The 19758-nt window shown below is 34.6% G+C and overlaps 2 protein-coding genes across 2 annotated transcripts; both read right to left on the bottom strand.

Moving 5' to 3' along the window:
- Nucleotides 1–3041: 3041 nt before the first annotated feature.
- LOC120282398 (probable calcium-binding protein CML29) lies at nucleotides 3042–3628 on the bottom strand. The gene has a single exon (XM_039289204.1). It carries the CDS (start codon nucleotides 3604–3606, stop codon nucleotides 3136–3138), a length of 471 nt encoding a protein of 156 aa, XP_039145138.1. The 5' UTR covers nucleotides 3607–3628; the 3' UTR covers nucleotides 3042–3135.
- A 398-nt stretch (nucleotides 3629–4026) lies between these two features.
- On the bottom strand, nucleotides 4027–18989 carry LOC120282047 (probable ATP-dependent DNA helicase CHR12). The gene is made up of 12 exons (XM_039288769.1): nucleotides 18633–18989; nucleotides 16059–16212; nucleotides 14600–14664; nucleotides 11644–11838; nucleotides 10604–10753; nucleotides 9855–10238; nucleotides 8769–9028; nucleotides 8471–8689; nucleotides 6404–6611; nucleotides 6174–6327; nucleotides 5159–5761; nucleotides 4027–4999 (listed from the first exon to the last, which is right to left on the bottom strand). Exons 1-12 carry the CDS (start codon nucleotides 18858–18860, stop codon nucleotides 4338–4340), a joined length of 3282 nt encoding a protein of 1093 aa, XP_039144703.1. The 5' UTR covers nucleotides 18861–18989; the 3' UTR covers nucleotides 4027–4337.
- Between the last annotated feature and the right edge of the window lie 769 nt (nucleotides 18990–19758).

Here is a 19758-nt window from a genome sequence, read left to right on the forward strand (position 1 = left end):
TAAACGTTGGTGACCAAAATAATTGCAATTTTAAAGTTTGGTGACTCAATTGAAATTTGTTACAATTCGGTGACCCAAATAGAAATACAGAAATAATTAAGTGACTATCTACGTAATTTACCTTTCTTTTAATAGAAGATTATAAAAAAAGGCATGTGACAAAGGAAAGCAAAACTAACAATATGGATGAGGATGTCTCTAATGAAGACAACAGATGATTGATACCACTAGGAATTTCAACATTTAGGATAGTGAATAAACAATCATTAATGATGAAGACCAATGATAATATTAGATGACCGAGTAAGCACAATATTGATGGGTAATCATCAATGGGACTCCTTAGCACCATGTTCACCCATGCTCTCATAGCCGGTGTCCTTTATGATTTGCCACCAAGGAATTAGGTGGAAATGTGCCATTTGCACTGCATTGATGATCTTCTCATCATATTGGCTAGTGGTATCAGGGACAACAGAATCATTTAGCTCATCCTTTACTTTCCAAATAGCATTTCAAGCTTTGTTATTAACTTCTAACATAGTTGCCTATTTTCCTTTAAATTCATGTACCTCCTTGAGTTTCTTTGCATTAACTTTTACTTGCTCTAAAGGTTTACTTTTTTTTTGCGTACCTAGTATTTCTTATCTATGATAGATGCCATCAACAACAAGATTGGATGAAGTTGCTTCTCTTAATTTTTTCTTGTCTCAGAACTTAGAAAGACAAATATTTCTCCCTTGGCAAAAGACTCATCATCCTAACTACGATGCTTGTCTCAATACTAACCTATTAGATGTCTATCTTCTAATTACCTAGTTGGGTTATCCAACCAATTGATAAGATTCACATAGATTTTTTTGAGAATGGGCATGAACTTGGCCCCTTAGTGATCTGGAAGTAGCATAGAAACAGTTTTGCAAATCCTATGAAACAAGGTTTGTGCGGCATTCTTAATCTTCATGACTTCAATAGTGCCCTATTAGGAAAATGGTGTTGGAAGGTTTGCTATAGCCAAACATGATGCTAGTCACAGGTAATTCACTTCAATTATTATCAAAGGGGCTTTGCCTAGAACATCTATCAAAGTCATCCTTGGAGAAATTTTTTTTTTCTAAGCTGGAATTCTTCATATTTTAACCACCTTCTTTTCTTATATTCTCCATGCCATTCATGAAAAGAACTCCACCTCTTTTTGGATTAATCACTAGCTTAATAGTAGACTCATCACAACATTTGGCCATATCTTCTTCTTGGCGCATCATAGTTCACTACCTCCATTTGTGTGTGCGTGTGTGTGTGTGCACACACATGTGTGTTTTTGGCCAGGATGAGTAGTTAAGTCACTATAAAAGATAGAGGGGTGCACAAGCCTCATCAGAGCAAGTGAGGACGGGATCCATGCACACGTGGACACTGGAACCACCTGCACACGACCACTATTCGCAATCTCAGAAATGTGTCCTCACCCATGATTCAAACTCTCACCACTTGTGAAGGGTTCTAACGGGGATCCGGCTACTAATAGACGATTTGGTCATTAGTACCTCCATTTGTGATTTGATCATTTTTATTCTCTCTCTTGTCCCATCATTCAGTGTGACCCTATTCCTAATTCAGTTGAGCTCCTCCCAATAATCCCGATTTTTCTTCTCAAGATTAGTGATTCCAAATTTTGGAGCCCTGAAAGCAACAGCAATTTTTTAGTTAAATCTTTTCATTGATTCCTCAATATTGATGGCCTCAATTCATTATGGGACTAGCTTTCTAGAAAGGTTACTATCCTAAAAAAAATTATTCTTTTTAATTTGTTTCGGATAATAAAATCCTTACCATGGTTAACTGTGTTAAGCAAAACTGTAATGACCTACCTATCGCTACATGTGTGTTTTGCCACATTGATTTGGAAATAATAACACATTTGTTCTTGTAGTGTCCTTTCGCCTCCCGAATATGAAACCATTTTAAACATATATTCAGTTATTTTAGTTACATGAAATCTTTTGGGAAAGCTTCATTCATCTGGAGGTTAAACTTCGCCATCCATATTAGGAGTATCTCAGTGCTCTTTATCCAGGCTATCTTTTAGAACATTTGGGCGTAGCGAAATAATCGTTTTTTTACTAATTGTTCCATTTCACCCCAACCAGTTCTTATTAAGATTGACCATATATTCCTTCTTCGGTTATTTGCAACCCAAAAGTCAAAAAAGAGTAAGTTGTAGGACTCTATATTTACTATTAAGTACAGCCTCAATTTTGCTAGTTCTTCCTCCAACTTGGGCGCGACTATAATTAAATCGATGGACCTAGTTGAAGATATCTAAAGCTCGCTTTGCATGTGCTAACAAAATCTAATGATCTAGATCGTTGATTGTCTGCTTCCTTCATCTTTTGTTATTTGTTGTTTATTATTTTGTTTGGCTACTCTCACGTTTGATGGTTAGTTACAGTGAACCCTAATCTTTGTTTTTAGTTTAGTTTCACCTCCGTTATGAAAATTTTTATTTGTTTCCTTTACAATATCATTTTAAAATAAAAAAAGTATTTAATGCCGTGCTCAACTAATCGAGCTCTTCGTTTAATTTGCTAATGCAATAACAATCTTGTCCCTAAGACTTCAAATGTTTTCTAAAAAATGAACCCTTTTTATTCCCCTTAAATATTACATTTAAAAGATGAAATTCCTCCAAAAACAAGAGCAATTTTTTCTAATATAATTGTGGATAATCCACAAAATATTCCTTGGGAATAAACCTGCAGAGAAAAAAATATAGATGAGACCAAAATAAAATTTTAATTTTATGTAATTCATTAATATTAATATCTAATTTTACATTAAAAACTTTTTTTAAAAACTAATGATAATTGTTTATTTATATTAATAATATTTTTAAAAAATTAACTATTAAATATATTTATTTAAAATTTTAAATATCGTAAAAAAGAGTTTATACTCCCAAATCAACACCCATGAATAGTCACATGCCAAGCAGAGTTAGATTAGCTCAACTTTTCTAGTTCTTCAACAAGCACAATCCAAGCCATAAAGTTTTATTTATTTATTTATTTATTTATTTATTTATTTATTTTCATTTCTGCTTATTACATGGCAGAGTAAGAAATCATTAATGCACTAAAGAAGAGCATTAACCACAAGTCTAAAATCCTCCAAGTTAACAGCCCCATCCCCATCACCATCCATAGATGCTGCAATCTCCAAGCACTGCTCCAAGCTCAGATTCCCAAATTCTCCTAGTACTTCAAAAAGCTCTTCCCCAGTAATCTCATAATCACCACTTTGGAAACTGAGAGCTGGGAGGGCAGCACTGAGAGACCCAGCCAAGGACCCAAGACTCAGCTCCCTTGTATTAACATCCAAGAACTCCTCAATGCTCAAAAGACCATCTCCATCAGTATCACCTCTTCTCATCATATCCACAATCTCTTGCCTGCTTGGGTTGTAGCCAAGGGATGACATGATCCCACCAAGTTCATCCACAGTGATTTGTCCATCATTGTCTGAATCAAAGGCTCTGAAAGCCTCCATCATGCTGAAAACATGGGCTAGGATGTCAATGCCAGCATTTGGTTGAGGGGGTGCCATGGAGTTCAATTGAAGATTTTGTTATGAGCATGTGTTCTTATATATAGTGGAACTTGGAATGTTTTTTATGGTTGCTTTGGGCTTAAGCTGAAGAGGAAAAAGGAATCAATTACCTACTTGTTCTACAAGCCAAGCTCAGTTCTTATCCACTGGCATGTTCGGAGAATAAACACTTTTCCTAAACAATATTCTATATATATCTATGTAGTCCAAAATAAATAAATGATATTCAGATTGATTTTTGAATTAAAAAGCAAAAAAATATAAAATGACTAATAATAGTCACATATGAAAAGAATAGAATTCATGATGAAGTCACAGAAGATTTAAGATTTCAGTCAATATTGTGAGGATTTACTAATGCTATACCAAAAACACAAATTCAGACAGTGCACATTTTGTGGAGTTTATAAAGTAATATCAAACACAAATTAATTCTGATAGATGCTCATATAACAGGAAAAACAAGTGCTTACCAAAACTTGCAGAACACTACTGAGAACAATTGGAAGCTAGTATTAAAAGTAAAAAAAAAATATAATGATTGATAAGTCTAGATTAGAAATTATAGCAGAAGCTTACAACATAAATCCCCTGAATGCCAGCAATATCTACAATACATGTTGGTAAGAGGTACTTGTATCTTCCGAGGATTCAGTAAATAGTTGGTCAGGTCAGGGTATCTATCCTCTGAGGATGCTGTAAACAGAAAGTAATGAACACCGGGAGAACTAATGCAGACCTGGGAGCGTCATACTCGACCGTTTTCTCTTGTGAGGTTTCCAGGTGACTTTATCCTGCCAACTGCTGCTATCACCTTCACCTTCGTCTTTATTTGCTTGCAAAGAACCAGACCTAAGTTTTCTCGGTGTTCTACCCACCATGTCCTCACTGTATTCCTCACTTGTTGATAGCCTGCTACTGTTATTTTGCTCATGAGAATTGCGGGCCATCCCCATGTTCTCGGAAGCTGATTCATATGTTTCAGAGTGACCTGATCTCTTCTTTTCTCGAGCACTGATCTTTGACAAGTCTTCTCCACCCTCTACAGCTTTCATCCACTGCACATCACTAAGTAAATCTGCATAAATCACCTCTTTTCGGCGTCTCTTTCCCAAGAGTTGATTGCTTTGAGAATCCGCCTCGAGGCTTTTTTTACTTTTTTCTTCATTACTTTGAGCATAGACCCAATCAGGCACCTCACTCTCTTCCATTAGTCTTGACATATATCTCTCCCTTTTCCGCCTCTCTTCATCCATTTTCTCAAACAACCAGAACTCCTCTTCAGTACGGGCTGCAAGGCGATTTATCTCCCGCTCACTTGGCACATCCGTTCCCAGGGAGCTTGTTCCTCTCCTCATGATCTCTTGCAACATTTCCCGCCTGTCCTGAGCTGTGAACACCAACCACGGGAAGAAACATTTAGAAAATAAGCTAAATAAGCTGCCAAGAAAAGGATAAGTGTTTTACATGATGTTCAATTGGATAATTTTTCCTAAGAAAAGAGAACTTAAAAATCAATGGGATTTGCTTAATAGATAGAGGAGACAACCTGTGGAGGTAGTATTGAACAACCCAGCCTGGATGACCTTGGCATCAATTCCCATTTTCTGCTTTGCCCGTTCCAAAATTTCCTCTTCTATTGATCCAACACTAACCAAAACAAAGACGCGAACTTCCTTCTTCTGTCCAATGCGGTGAGCACGATCCTCTGCCTGCTGGTCCATCTGTGGATTCCAATCACTGTCAAATATTATTACTGTATCTGCTGTCTGCAAATTTAATCCTAGACCTCCAGCTCGGGTGCTCAAAAGAAACATGAAGTAAGGCGAATCAGGTGCATTAAACTGCTTTAACAAGGACCCCCGTTCTTCAGTCTTGGTTGAGCCATCAAGCCTAAGATATTTAAAATCATGCAACTGCAGATAAATCTCAAGAATGTCAATGAGTCGCGTCATCTGAGAGAAAAGCAGAACCCTATGACCAGATTTCTGGAGTTTGGGAAGCAGGCGGTCAAGCAGTTCAAATTTACCAGATGCCCTAACAATCTGGTCTTTCTGCCACATATTATACTCCCCAACAAACAAGTATGGATGATTACAACACTTCCGGAGCTGCATTGATAAATTCTGGAGGCTCTTAGATTTTCCAGTTCCTACACAAAGAAAGTTTTTGATCCTTCAGCAAAACAAAGAGGATATTGAAAAATGGAAATGCATTTAAGTTCATACAGCTATCAATGGGCAAGGCCTTCTCCTCACGGACAATTAGTAAATTTCAGCCAAAATATAGAGAAAAATTTGGAAAAAGAACAACAAAATAAAGAAAAGTAGTAGATTAAAACTTATCAAAATAAATAAATAAATAAGTGTTTTTTTCATTCTCACAGGGAATTTCCTTATGGGAATTTCCTTATAAAGGCATTCCAGTTTCATATGTTGGTAACAAGCATGAGAATGGGAAATCAAAACTTAAAAGACTGATTTCTTTCCATGTTGTTCAGTTGTAATAACTACCAGTTTTAAGCATGGGAAGAAAGAGGTTTAGTGACTGGGCTTTAGTCTTACCAGAGTCCAACCCAACCCTTCCAATGTCTGTAACCTGCTGGTAGTATGCCTTTTGCCAGGCAGACAAATCACATTTGAGGATGACTTGTGTTTTCCCAGGAAGAAATTTTTCAACTTCGTCCTTCTTTCTCCTCAAAAGAAAAGGTCTAATAACCTGAATAAGAAAAGAACATAAATAACAATGAAACAATAAGTAGACGAAATTGAAATTAGAAATATTTTATGTTCACATGATGCAGTCGACGAATAATGAGCAGCTCTTCCTCATCTGTCAGAGAAACCTCACATTTATCTGCAAATGGTGCATTAAACCATTCCTCGAAATTTTGAACTGAATTAAAAATGCTTGGGAGAAGAAAATTAAGCAATGCCCAAAGCTCTTGTAAGCTATTCTGAATTGGAGTGCCAGTCAACAGAAGTCTACGTCTTATCCGATAGCTGCAAACATTGAGAGTCCCAGTCAGACACTTCTATTAAAAGAAAAAATCTATCATGTGGCTAGCTAATATCAAGATCATGAAAGCAGTCAAGAAACCAAAAGTGAGTGAAGCTCAGATCACACTGTCCAGAGAAGTTTTTAGAAATGACAGGATGAGCATGGTATGCTACTACGTCCAGCAGCCCATAAGAGCAATAGCATAAAGTTTGCAAGCAAAGAAAGTGATGCACACAAAGTGAAAAGAGAACATGTGCTTAAGATGAACTTGCCACTGGAATGTCAGATCTAAGAAAAACCATTAGTTCAATATGAGCCAAAAGAAGAAATAATACATATTTCAACAGACAAAAAACACTCATGTGTTTGGAATACGGTTGGCATGCTTAAGGTCTATTTAATGAGGCATTAAGGCATGAACTGATAGTGATTCAAACATAAAACATTATTTAGTGAGAATTAACGGCCCAAAAAACCATATAATGCTAAATTGACTACTATACTAAGAAATGAGAAAATGGCATTAAAGATGGACAAAAAAGCTCCTGATGGGCATAACGCTAATAAAACTAGCATATAATGGTGTCAATATAAGAGCCATATTTCCATTAACTATAAAGAGTGTTAAAGAAAAAATTATAAAAAAGAAAAGCCAATGCTCCAAAGAATTATAAAGAATAGAACGCCCAGATGCAGTGCACAAAAGTAAGAAGTACCGCATAATGATTACAAGCATAGCAAAATCGTTTAACCAAAAGATAGGAAAAAAAAGAGAAACCATAGCATAGCATAATTGTTAATATGTACCATGTTAACAATTCGCATTAGGCTCATTAATTGAACAGCATAGATTTGAAACCTTTGACAAGATATAAAAGGTAAAAAGAAAACGGAAAACAAATGAGCAACTAAAATTAACACCAAAATCTTGCAGATCAATTGTGTTGCATAAGCTCTGTAACAGAGCCTTTAGAAATTTACATGCAGAAAACATCGAAGAATGTGAATCCCAGTGGGCAAAACTAATATATTGATAACCCAAAATTAGGTTGCTATAAGGCATTTTCAAAATAATACTGATTTGTAAAACATTTCTCAACCAGTTTATTTGTGTGCACCATCAGAAGTCAAAATGAAGGGAAAAAGAAAAAGAAAAAAATTAATTTAACTTGATGCTGATTAGTTAAAGCAGCCATATTGCAACTAGTTATATGCAAAACTCTTGTTATATTAGCATCATCAAAAAGGGAATGTGGCAAAAATTAAGAATTACCATTTGAACATTAACACAACAAATTAATCATGAAAGTAGATGTCCCCTTCATTTATACCTAAATTCCTTAAACATAGACTCATTTCCTTGTTGCTCTTCCCCTCTCCCTTGTTCTAATAACACTTTACCCTTATTTTGCATGAAAAATAAGTGAACCTAACTATCTTTGTTGAGAACAATGATCTAGCCCGAATTGTGAACTCGCTAAATCATGTCTTAGGTATTCCAACAAAAAGTCATCATAAATCCAAGGGATTAAAGAAAGAGCTAAACTTAATAGAACTAGTCAATCTACCCCATTAATACTTACTTACCACTATACACAAGACGATTTGTTAACTGCTGATTTGCCAAATCTCATAGCATAAAATTTTACTGCCCTTCTCAAATCATGCTAAAAGAATTGCTTTTTTACTAATTAAAAACAACATTGTCATTTTGATATATAAAAAGAAAAAATAAACAATAATCTGAAAATTAATTTAAATTAATATCAACTGCAGATAGTCATACCTAAACTCATTGAAGTATAGATTGAAGCATGAAGAATAATCCAAAATTAACAAATTAAATTCATGGACAACATACCCAGACACAAGAGTGCGTGCAAGAGCACATTCATGGTTCTTCAAGCGATGCCCTTCATCAACAATCATGTAGTACCAATGAATCTTCTTTAGGAATGCTTTGTCCCTCATTATCAGATCATAGTGTGTGATCATCACATTAAATTTTCCTTCTCCAGAATACTCTTCTCTCATTGCCTTTCTTTCATCTAATCGTCCATCATATAAGACCGCTATGATACTGAAGACATTATAAAATAAACTAAATGAGAATTAAGGAATAGAATAAATAAATAAATATTTAGATTTAAAAATTAAACCTAGGTGCCCAAGTGGAGAATTCATTAAGCCAATTTGGCAAGACTGCTTTTGGAGCAACAATCAAATGGGGCCCATTTACACCCTTGTTCTCCATTAGATACGCAATTAAGGCTATCGTCTGAATCGTCTTTCCCAGTCCCATCTCATCAGCTAGAATACCATTCAGATTATTGTTAAACAACGAAAGCATCCATTGAAGACCTTCTAATTGATAAGGCCTTAGTTCCCCACCCTGAAGCATTAACGGCTGCTCTGTTACCTACAAATTTCAGACTCATTTATATTTAACTTATCCACAATAAAGATTACATCCATCAGCTAAATGAACCAAGTTAAGAGATAAAGAATGGCAACAGAAAAATTGACATCTTCATCCAGAAAATTAAGAATTAACATGCAAACAAAAAAGTCCACCAAGTTAATCGATGGAATGATTACAGAAGCATAACAGAAACTTCTCATGAGAAACATGAAGAATTTACAGACCAGTTGAATGCATAAGTCATCCAAGCACCATTCGATTTGGAAAATCAAGTACCATTTAGCTGACAGAATTATTTGATAATCATGTATACCTAAATCACTTAGCAATAAAGAATAACGATAATTAAACACAGACACAAGCACAACATACAGGCAAGTCAATTTGCGTTGAGGTTGCCTCCTCTTAGCTAGACAATACAATTCATCATGAGATAGCAGTAAATGAAATTCTTCAAGCAAGTCCATTTTAAATTCAGAATGATCCTTTTGATAAGTATCTGTGTATAATGACACCACTCAATATGAGCTACACAATGAAGTTTGTATTGAAAAGTATATCGGTCTTATTTAATTAAGGGCACCTCATGCCTCCAAGATATATTAATTCTCAGACTTTATGAACAAATGCAGCATAAAAAATATATACTATGCAAAGGAGAAAAAAATGCAGCTAAAAATGATCTAGTTTTATTATGGTTGTAGTTCAAAAGCTTTGCTCAAAGGAACTACATCAGCTCAGGAAATTATCAGCTCAGGAAATTGCTAAGTAAAAAAGAGTGCAAGCGTGATATCAAGAAGAAACCTGAGAATTTGAAATTCACCTTTTCTTGAATGGAATGGACAGCTGAATTATATTGTCGTTGTCCTTCAAGCAAATCATTTGCTTTCACTTTCTGGACAGAATCATCATCTAGAGACATTTCTCCAGGAGTTTCACTCTTGGATAAAGATCCTTGAGAATGATCATCAGACTCAGATTCTTTCAGAGCTTCAAAACCCACTGTGTGTTCTGCATCCTTTTGCCGCTGAACAGCAGCCCCAAGACAAACAAGCAGGTCATTAGTTTTCCCCAGGAGCATAGTCAATCTTTCATTCTTGCTCTCCTCAACCATTCTCATATATGCTTCTTGATCATCAGCTTTCAATGCTTGAAATCTCAATTTTTCAGCACGTGTTGCACGCTGCCTCTGCCTTGCATGCCATGCCTAAATAACAAAAATGATAACTAAATTTTTTTTTTATAAACTACGAAATAACAAATAAACACCGAATGGCCCACCAAAAAAAGGGTGGGGGCGGGGGGAAGAAGAAGAAGAAGAAAGAGAAGAGAAGAGAAGCAGCCAGATACCAAACAGCATTAGTAAGACATATTCTGCATAAACTTATAGCATAGAAATCTGATTATCCACCACTTATAACAGCAGAAGAAAAAGATTGTCACTTCCATATCATTAACAGTGTGCAAAATAATTCCCCCATGGCAACTAGACACATTAATTTCCTTTTTAATAAATCCCTCGTGTACCGCGTAATAAAAAAATATTAGATAACAGTAAGATATGCAGCCTACCTGAATTCCATCATTCCTCTGCTTTCTTCTTTTCAACACAGCTTGTGCTTGTAATTGAAATTCACGAGCAGCATTAAGAATTTCTGCAAAAAATTTCCTCTTTCTAGTCTCTACCCTGTTTCTTTCTTCCTCTTCCAGCCTTGAAAGCCTCTATGACATATGACAACAAAAATGGTGGTCAAAAACCTAAAAGTGGCAGATAAATGCAGTAAAACTGGAAGTAACTCCAAAGGTTTTTCTTTTGCGTAAGACAAATTTCCCATGCAGCAAGTCATATGACTAGAAGCAAACGTTATGCATGTCCAAGGAAAGCTTGAAAGCAAAAAATAAAGTATAATGGCATGATATAGAGTTATCAAAAACAGATGCTCATAGTTGGCAAAGAAAGTACAACAGCTGATGTCAGGCCAATAGAGATTGGCCTATGTGCAATTTCTACTCTTCACAGAACTATCACTATAAGAAAGGGTTTGTTTGGCAGCTAGGGGGTGTTTATTTCGGGGCAAGGGTGGAAGTGGTTTGACTTTCCCCCACTTCTGGTGTTCATTTGTCTGAAGTGGATTTAGAACAAAATCCACTTCATCATTAATTTTTTTACTAAAAAAGAAGGAAGTGAGCCAATCCATGAAAACTCACTTCCCCTTAGTTCCAAAGTCCTTCTTGAACTCATAGAATTCCACCCAACATCTAAATTCTCCAATTCTATTCTCATTTTCTGAAAAATGAATACCAGAAGTACTGGAAGTAATATCATTTCCCCCACTTCAGGAAAGTGGCACTTCTCCCACTTCCCCCCGAAATGAACACCTCCTAAGTCCTAGATTTGACTGAACATGATTAGCACAAATTACTGCCAATGATCTATTTCCAAGAAATTAAGTGAATACACAAGAGTAGCAGGATTACTGTCAACCAAGATATCATACATAAGAAATTAAAAAAAGTCCATAATATATGACAAAGAAACATTGAATGATAATCTAAAATTTTAATTAAATTAAAAAGGTACTAAAAATAACTCAAAGCTACTATTGATTAACCTCAGCATCTCTTTTCTTTCGTTGGCGCTCATCACCTTCCATTGCAAAAGCATCTCCAATGCCATACATGCTAAAAGGGTGTCTCAAGCGCAGCATTCCCCAGTCAAATAATTGTCTATCAGGATAGGCACATTTTTCATGAAGCCAGTATTCTGCACACACATCAGATCTCACCTTCCTCTGCAGCTCTACCAACTGGAAATGGAGAAAGAAGCATAAACAGAAAATCAGGTGACTTAGTCACTCAAAAAGAAAAGAACAAAAAAAATTCCATATACTACAAGCATTAAAAGGCGTAAAGAAACAATAACTGATCAATATATTAAAAGTATTAAAATACATAACAAATTAGCTTGCCAATAGCCTGTAAAAGTGAGCACTACCATGAAAACAAGGTAGCCCCAATACACTCTACATAAATTTAGCACACTGATCCTCACAACATGTACTTGCATGAATTAATTCAGTTCCTCCCAAAATTTTCTCTGTTTTAAATGTCAAAATCATGCCATTAAATGCAGCTAGCACCATTCCAAAACAGGAAATTAATGAGGATGGGGGAATAACTAGGAATAACCTATTTTTAACCGGTATCAATCAAGTCAAAGTTGAGTCCACTTGGGAATAAAAGTTTTTCCTCCAACAAAATTCAAACTAAAATGCTCAATCCAACTTACTCCATTCCCAACCAAACACATCCAGTATGAATAAGACTTTCTCCGAAATCAAATGAACAAAAAATAAAAGTAATATAAACTAACCAAAGAAAACAAAACTTTAAGAAACAAAAGACAACGGTCTCTACCATTGTTTATTAATGCATTGAAGAATCAGTAAGCAACAATCTGATATGATATAACCATTTACTCAAGTGATCTTTAAGGCAGCTGTCACTGAGAAGCTTTTCTAGCAGTATAAATAAAAGAATCTAGATAAAATTGACATTAATTTATGATTTAATGCAAAGAATGTCATAAGTGAAAGGAATTTTGCAAAAAAAAAATAAGGCAGCTTTCGCACTTTGCCATACAGATAGGAATCTGGGCCTTACAACCAAAACTGAATTTTCCAAAGAGAATGAGAATTGACCAAAAGCACAACAAGTTTCATGGATTTTCATTCTGCCATTAAACTGCAATAGTGCTAACTGCCATAGTTTTACCGCAGAAGAAACCTAAGTGTGTTCAAGATGAGTTTTGCTAGCAAGTGACATCAAACATAACAGGAATATTAACATCTTACATTTGAAAAACCTCAAGCTAGTCATAACATCAATTTTTGAAAAAGAGAAAGAAATCTAGAATAAGACTTCCCAATAAAACTAAAAGACATTTGCGCTTTTGAATAAATCCTAAAGTTCAAAGTCATTCAAGAGTAAGTTGGGTTAATCAAATGAAATATTTCAAGTAACTGCTTTCTTATTCAGGTAAACCAAACCAAAGAAACAGCCCAACACCTAAGCAAGGCACCAAATAATAGTCCAAAGATATACTCATATACATTGAGTCAACAAAAACAAAGCCGATCTGTTGCCCTCTTTTAAGAATGCAGATACAACTACGATTTCACGTGACAGTTACATATTAATTACAGATGCATATTTGTCATGCAAGATTTTAAACACAAGTATATATTTGAAATACCTAGCTTTCACATTTCCTTTAAGCTTTATTACCTTTTAATCCTGTTTTCTAAATCAATACTTCACTAGCTGCTAAAGTAATGTCTTTTTTTTTTTAAATGACTTGGGACAAACTAGAGGGTCTTCCGAATCATAAGTTGGTAGCAGTAACCTTTTATGTATGATAACTGGCTGCCTTTATAATTTCTCTTAGCATTTGCATGTATTGTATAGCAAAAGTTCCACAAGTTGTAAATGAAAATTCAAAATTCTTGGACAAATCAAATTTCCAAACACAGATTAGCATGAACCCTGACTTACCTTGATGACAGTTCAAACAATGAAATCTCTATTCAAAATGCAACATCAGGATCTGGTGGATTTCGATTTTGATAAAACAACAAACTGCATTTAAAATATATAATAGTTTAAATACAAAAAATTATGATCATTGAATCTGCCACTATCTCTCCATATCTACTCACCAAAGGCTACAATTATAGATTATTAGATAATTGAATGTTAGGCATCTGTGTGTTTTATTCAACCAAATAACAAAAACATGTTCTCAAATGTCTTTCTGCAAGCTCATTGTGAAAAAGACTATCTGGTAGTAAATTTTGATAACAATATCAATTTTAAATTATGCCAGACTTGCAACTATCCTGATTTAGATTTCCAGACACACTCATATTAATACCTCACATTTTCAGTAGGTCAAATTATTCCACTCAAAGAATGAGACATGGACACAAAAGGTAAGGCAGTCTTTACTACTGCATCATAATAAAAACCTTTTCAAATTATCTTAATGCAAAGGTGCTTAAGACATAGACAAGTAGGAGGATGAACAGGCTCTGCATGGCTGGATAAAATGTAGATCCTCATCAAAACTGCCAGGGTCAGGTTTGGATGCCTATAAATATTGTCGTACTTGCTGAAATTCATAACCTCCACACCAGCAAGTATGATGCCATTCAGGTGACAGCAAAAAGCCCTAAACCTCACTATGTAGTTTGGTAGTGTAATAATCAATAACTAATTACAATATACACTATTCATATGCACAGCCAATACTTCAAAAAAATAAAAGCTGTTAAATAATCAGAAATATGAAGTTGTAATCAAATGATTATCAGACATCAAAAAAAAGATTTCAAGTGGCGGAAAGTGCTCGCAGATAAAGTGCAAAAAGAAAAGTAAGAATATTGATCTAGCATTTATAGGAAATAAATAAAGGCAAAAGATCCAATCAATAGAAGGCGAATTGGACATAACACACAAATTTGCTTATACAAATAAGAAGATAGTTTACAATCGATGACCTAAAATTACCTTAAGACCATATAATTCAAGTAGGCACTTCTGCTGCAAGTCTTCACCCCGACTTGATGGCAAAACTGTTCCAAAACAGAAAAGCAAAGGTTTGAAGAGACAAAGAAACATGTAGAATGCAGAAAAATAATAATAAAAAAAGGGCTGTTTACAGAAACCTTGATGAGATATTCTAGATTGACTTGAGTATCTCCAATCTAGTATTTACATTAACATCAAAAGACTGTCTCATAACAAGCAGGGTTCTTACATTAATTATGTATCATGCAGGCCTATGAGATAGCCGATAGGTACTTTATCCTTGTATGAATGCAGACAGTAATTATCTACTGACTAGGCAATTACAGGCATAAACTCTGCCTTGAATGGCCAAAGCTCAACAGTCCTCGCAAGCCAAAGAGTAAAATGCAATAGTAGAGTATACTTTTGCAAGTTATAGAACAATTGGATGGCAGTTTTATATAAAAAAGAGATCTAAAGGATTTCTATCACGTCAAGTTCTATCAAGTTTCATATAAAACAAGAGATCTAGAGGAGTTCTATCATATTAAGACATAAACAGGAAAAAAATACCTTTTAAAGAATTTCAGAAATAAGATTAATATACGTGAATTAAAATAATCATAGACCAGCTCCACATATTAGGATATTAAAACTCTAATGTCCATAGACGCAAACAAATATGGAGCACAATTATAGAAAGTAACAAAAAGACCATCTCCAGCTATCTTTGATAGTTTCATAAGAGTACGAATTTTCTGAATGGAAATATAATCTTCTCTTTTGCACAACATTACTCACCATCCAACTTGCACATATATAAATCAGCAAGCAAATTCAATCTATTGATTCTTGACTCTTACTGTGCCAAGTGCCACCAATCAAAATCATTCAATAAAACTGTGTCAAAGAATAATTGTTAATACAGATCTCAAACTATCAGGTGATTACTAGAGTGCTTAGGTTCAAGGAAAATAAACAGGAAAGGAAGAAAATGAATGATAAAATAATCGTAAAGATAAAATCCGTGTTAGCCAAAATTCTAAACTAAAAAAATATACAGGAATGAGCTGAACAGATATATCATTTTAGGGGCATAAGCCCGATCATCAGCAATCCATATTAGATAGAAAGCCAAATCCAACAGTCAAAAAGACAGCATAACAAGGATAAAAGTCATTTCTTATATTCTTAACATGCTCGTTTAATGTTTGGTCATTAACTTTAACAATTAGACTAATACAATTGTGGAAGTTGTAGAAGTAATCTAACTTATTTGCTCCTTAACAAAACCATCTGGGTATGCCACTACTAAGCATATTTTACCAGCAATATGATTTTTAACATGCACATCAGAGACCAAATTGCAGTAAGAACATGTCAGTTTCAGGCCTTCAGCAAACCCATCCAAAAGAAAAGACAAACCACAAAGATAAATGTTCATCAGAAATGCAGTAACCTTCAAGCTCCTCAAGGCGATGCTGAATGTGGCTCTGAAAATGGCTTTCCTTTAATTCTTCCAATGCTGAAGCAGACAAGCAACTTAGTTGTTGCTTCAATAGGGCATCTTCAAGCTGGGATATCAAGGCTCCACTTGTTGAAACTTCACTAATCTGCATGTGAACAGTTGAAAAATTAAGACAAGAAAGTTAAATATGAATTGAATCTTTCAATTAAATCAGGGAGAGATGACAGAAATTGGTATTTTTTAAATCAATTTAATAAACTAAAAAAATTAATGCCATGCCCATGAGTCCTCTTCACCATTCATAGATGTGGTAATAATAGCCACTTACAAATTTACGGTCCTCTTCGCTAGAAAGTACCTAACAAATTCTAAATGACATGATGACAAATGAACTACTTGCAAAGCAAAATGCTAAAAGTGAAAGATGAAACCACGCTACTCTCCCACTCTAAAAGAATTGTTAACATACAAAAACTTTCTGAAGGAATGCAATAGTTTGCTTTTCATGAAGAGTATAAATGTGTCCATGTGCAAATGTGAAACACTCATAGTAGTAAGGCATTATTTCACTGTCACTATCTTGTGTTGAACTTACATGCCAATTTGGTAAATTCTAATATCTCCAAGTTCTTGTGGAATTAATACAGTGAGCTGAGCAAAATTACATTAAGGAACCAGGAAAATAATGCATTTCTGAAGAATGCAATCACCACCTCTGTGAAGAATAGGTAACTGTGAGCAAAGACAATATACATAGTCCTAAATGCAGTTTGAAAAGATGAAGATGATGAAAATAATGGACCACAAGGAACAAGCCTATTCCAGTGTAGAATTTGCAAAGTACTTAAACAGCAAATGAAAATCAAACATTTAAAAAAAGGATTTCAAAGGATTTCAAAGTACCATTTGTCTATTGCCATGTGAGAATAAAATGAGATTTGTGCAAGACTTTACAATGATTATAGCCTAGCAAGTTAAAGTAAAAAACCCACTCAATGATAATTATGGCTTATGCAAAACGTCATTGGGTCCTTTCTGGATATAAGGCTTGTTAGCAGTTTTTTGTATGAAGATTAATGGATCCAAAAATATGTGCTAGAAATAACGTGGTACATCTTTTAAAAGGTGGTACACACAGGAGCTGCATGCATACAGCACAATGATATATCAGGCCAAGGTATATGGAATCACTGCATATTACATCGGAGCAAATTTGCAGTTAGGCAACTGCATGCATGACCTGGTTCAATTACTCAAAAATAAAATAATTTGATAACTTTATTTAATTTAACCATGTTTTATTGCTTCCAAAATTTAATTACAATTTTATATAATTGTTATGAATGCCTACAACTTCTTTTTTTAATTTTTTTATGTTTTTATTTTTTAAATTTATTTATTTATTTTGGTTATGAACCACAACTAAGGCCATATATGCAATATGTAGTCCCATTAACGGCTGCCATATGCATACTATTGATTTAAAACAGGGTTGATATGTGGGATGCAGTTCACCTTATCCCTCTATGGCATTTGGTTGTTAGTCAGGATTAACTGTGATCAAGCTAACACCATTTAAGAGAATATTAGTTTATTCCTCAAACAAGGCCTCTGAATATACTTGAGAGTGATCAAGGTAAACATATCATCTTAGGGAATGGAGTGTTCGGCTGTTTCAGGATTAAGGGTACAGTCTCCTCCCAAAATAAGTAATCTTAAACAGAACTTCCTTCGATTCAAAGAGGTGCCGATTTGGAATTTAAGCATTTGTTCATCCCTCCATAAAGATAAATACTTGTGCCTCCCTACAACCTGGGAACAGAAAACTGAACCACTAAGGATCACTTGCCACTAATTGCACCGTTACAATTAGTTAAATACAACAAACTTATTCTCAGCCACTACAAATAGTTCTACTACATTCTTGACAAGATCACAGTCTAAACAATTTGAGCAAACCGCCTATCAATTGCATATAATACATAGTATCGACAACAACTCTACAAGATGACAAATCAATGGCTAATCTATTCATTCCAATTTTTGTTGCACATTTATAGTTTCAAAATTGGTCCAACCTAGACGGTCAAGGACAATATCCAACAACCTATTTCTCCATCCAATTATCGCTTCCTCCTTACAGCAATTTCCAATACATTAAGTATGCATACAGACATAAAAGCAAACTTTCCAAGTTGTCTTCTAAACATGTCTTTGTTGCAAAAGATACTCCTCATAAATTTTGCAAACAAGAAATTGGAGTCAATTTAAGAAAAATCAAACAAACCCAATTAATGTTAGTCATAAAGAACAAAATCTTAATAATAATACCCGTAAAAAAAACCATCAATAATCTAAAAATCTTCAAAACACAAACACAAACACAAACACAAACACAAACAGAATTTCGAAGAAACCTATAATCCCGAAAACAGAAAACCAAAAAGGAAAAAACATGACTTCAATCACCACCCAAAAAAAAAAAAACTTTTCAGCAATAACTAAACCCAAAACCCACACAATCAAACAAAGAAGCAAAACAAATCGCTGAAAATCAGGACTCACGCTATGCTTCTCAGCCGAAGCGTCATTGCCTTCGATCGCCTCAGCCTCCTCCTCCTCCGTATCATAAACTTCTTCTTCTCCATCGTGATAGATAGAAGAAACGGCATCAAATACCTCAGGAGGGAGAGGGAGGTTCCGGGAGACGAGACTAAGGGCACCGATCAGAGTCTTCGTCTTCTCGACGTGATCCTCGGCCGGACGAGCGACACCGCCCGCCGAAGCAGCCATGGAGGTACGAGACCCAATTCAAAATATGCAAATCCTTGTAAAGTTTCCACTTTGGATTCGTGAAATCCCTCGTCCTCGCGGGTTCTCAAATCAAGAATTGTCGCGCTGAGGTGTTGAAGTCGGTATCGCTGATTTTCCTTGTTTTTTAGAATTGATAATATTGTTTATATCAAATGAGAAAGGGTTGGATTTTTGGGCCTGCCGCCCATGGGCCATGGCCCATCATAGTTGATTTTCATTTTCTTGATCCAATCCGATGCTATCACCACCGAAGCACATCTCAGCGCATGTAACTTTATTTTAATTTTTTTTTTAATATTTAAGTTTTTATTTATATTACTTATAATATTAATAATTAAAAAATATTAATTACACCTAATTATTTATGTAATAAATGTGTATATGACCTTTGAAACCCAAGTTATAAAATAGTTTCCATAGTAGGAGTTGTTTAATTATATTATTTTATATATGATAAAACCTCAAAACTCCTCCCAAAATTTAAAAAACTCCCATGCAAAACCGGGGAGAATGCCTAGTATTGCTTATATCAAATGAGAAAGAATTGTATTTTTGGACCTGCCACCCATGGGCCATTGCCCATCATAGTTGATTTTACTTGATCCAATCCGATGCTATCACCACCGAAGCACATCTCAGCACATGTAACTTTTTTAAATGTTAATTATTTAAATAAATATATTTGATTTTTTTAAAATCTATAATAGTTATAGACGCATATCACTAATTAAAAAATTTAGAAAATTTAATTATTTAAATAAATATATTTAGTTTTTTAAAAAAATTAATGGTAATGAACAAATGAAGTTAACTAAAATATAAACGTTAAAATTTGAAATAATTAATTTCAATTTTATATTAAATAACTCAATTGGTA

This window comes from Dioscorea cayenensis, chromosome 18, assembly GCF_009730915.1.
Source record: "Dioscorea cayenensis subsp. rotundata cultivar TDr96_F1 chromosome 18, TDr96_F1_v2_PseudoChromosome.rev07_lg8_w22 25.fasta, whole genome shotgun sequence".
Classification (NCBI taxonomy): Eukaryota; Viridiplantae; Streptophyta; class Magnoliopsida; order Dioscoreales; family Dioscoreaceae; genus Dioscorea; species Dioscorea cayenensis.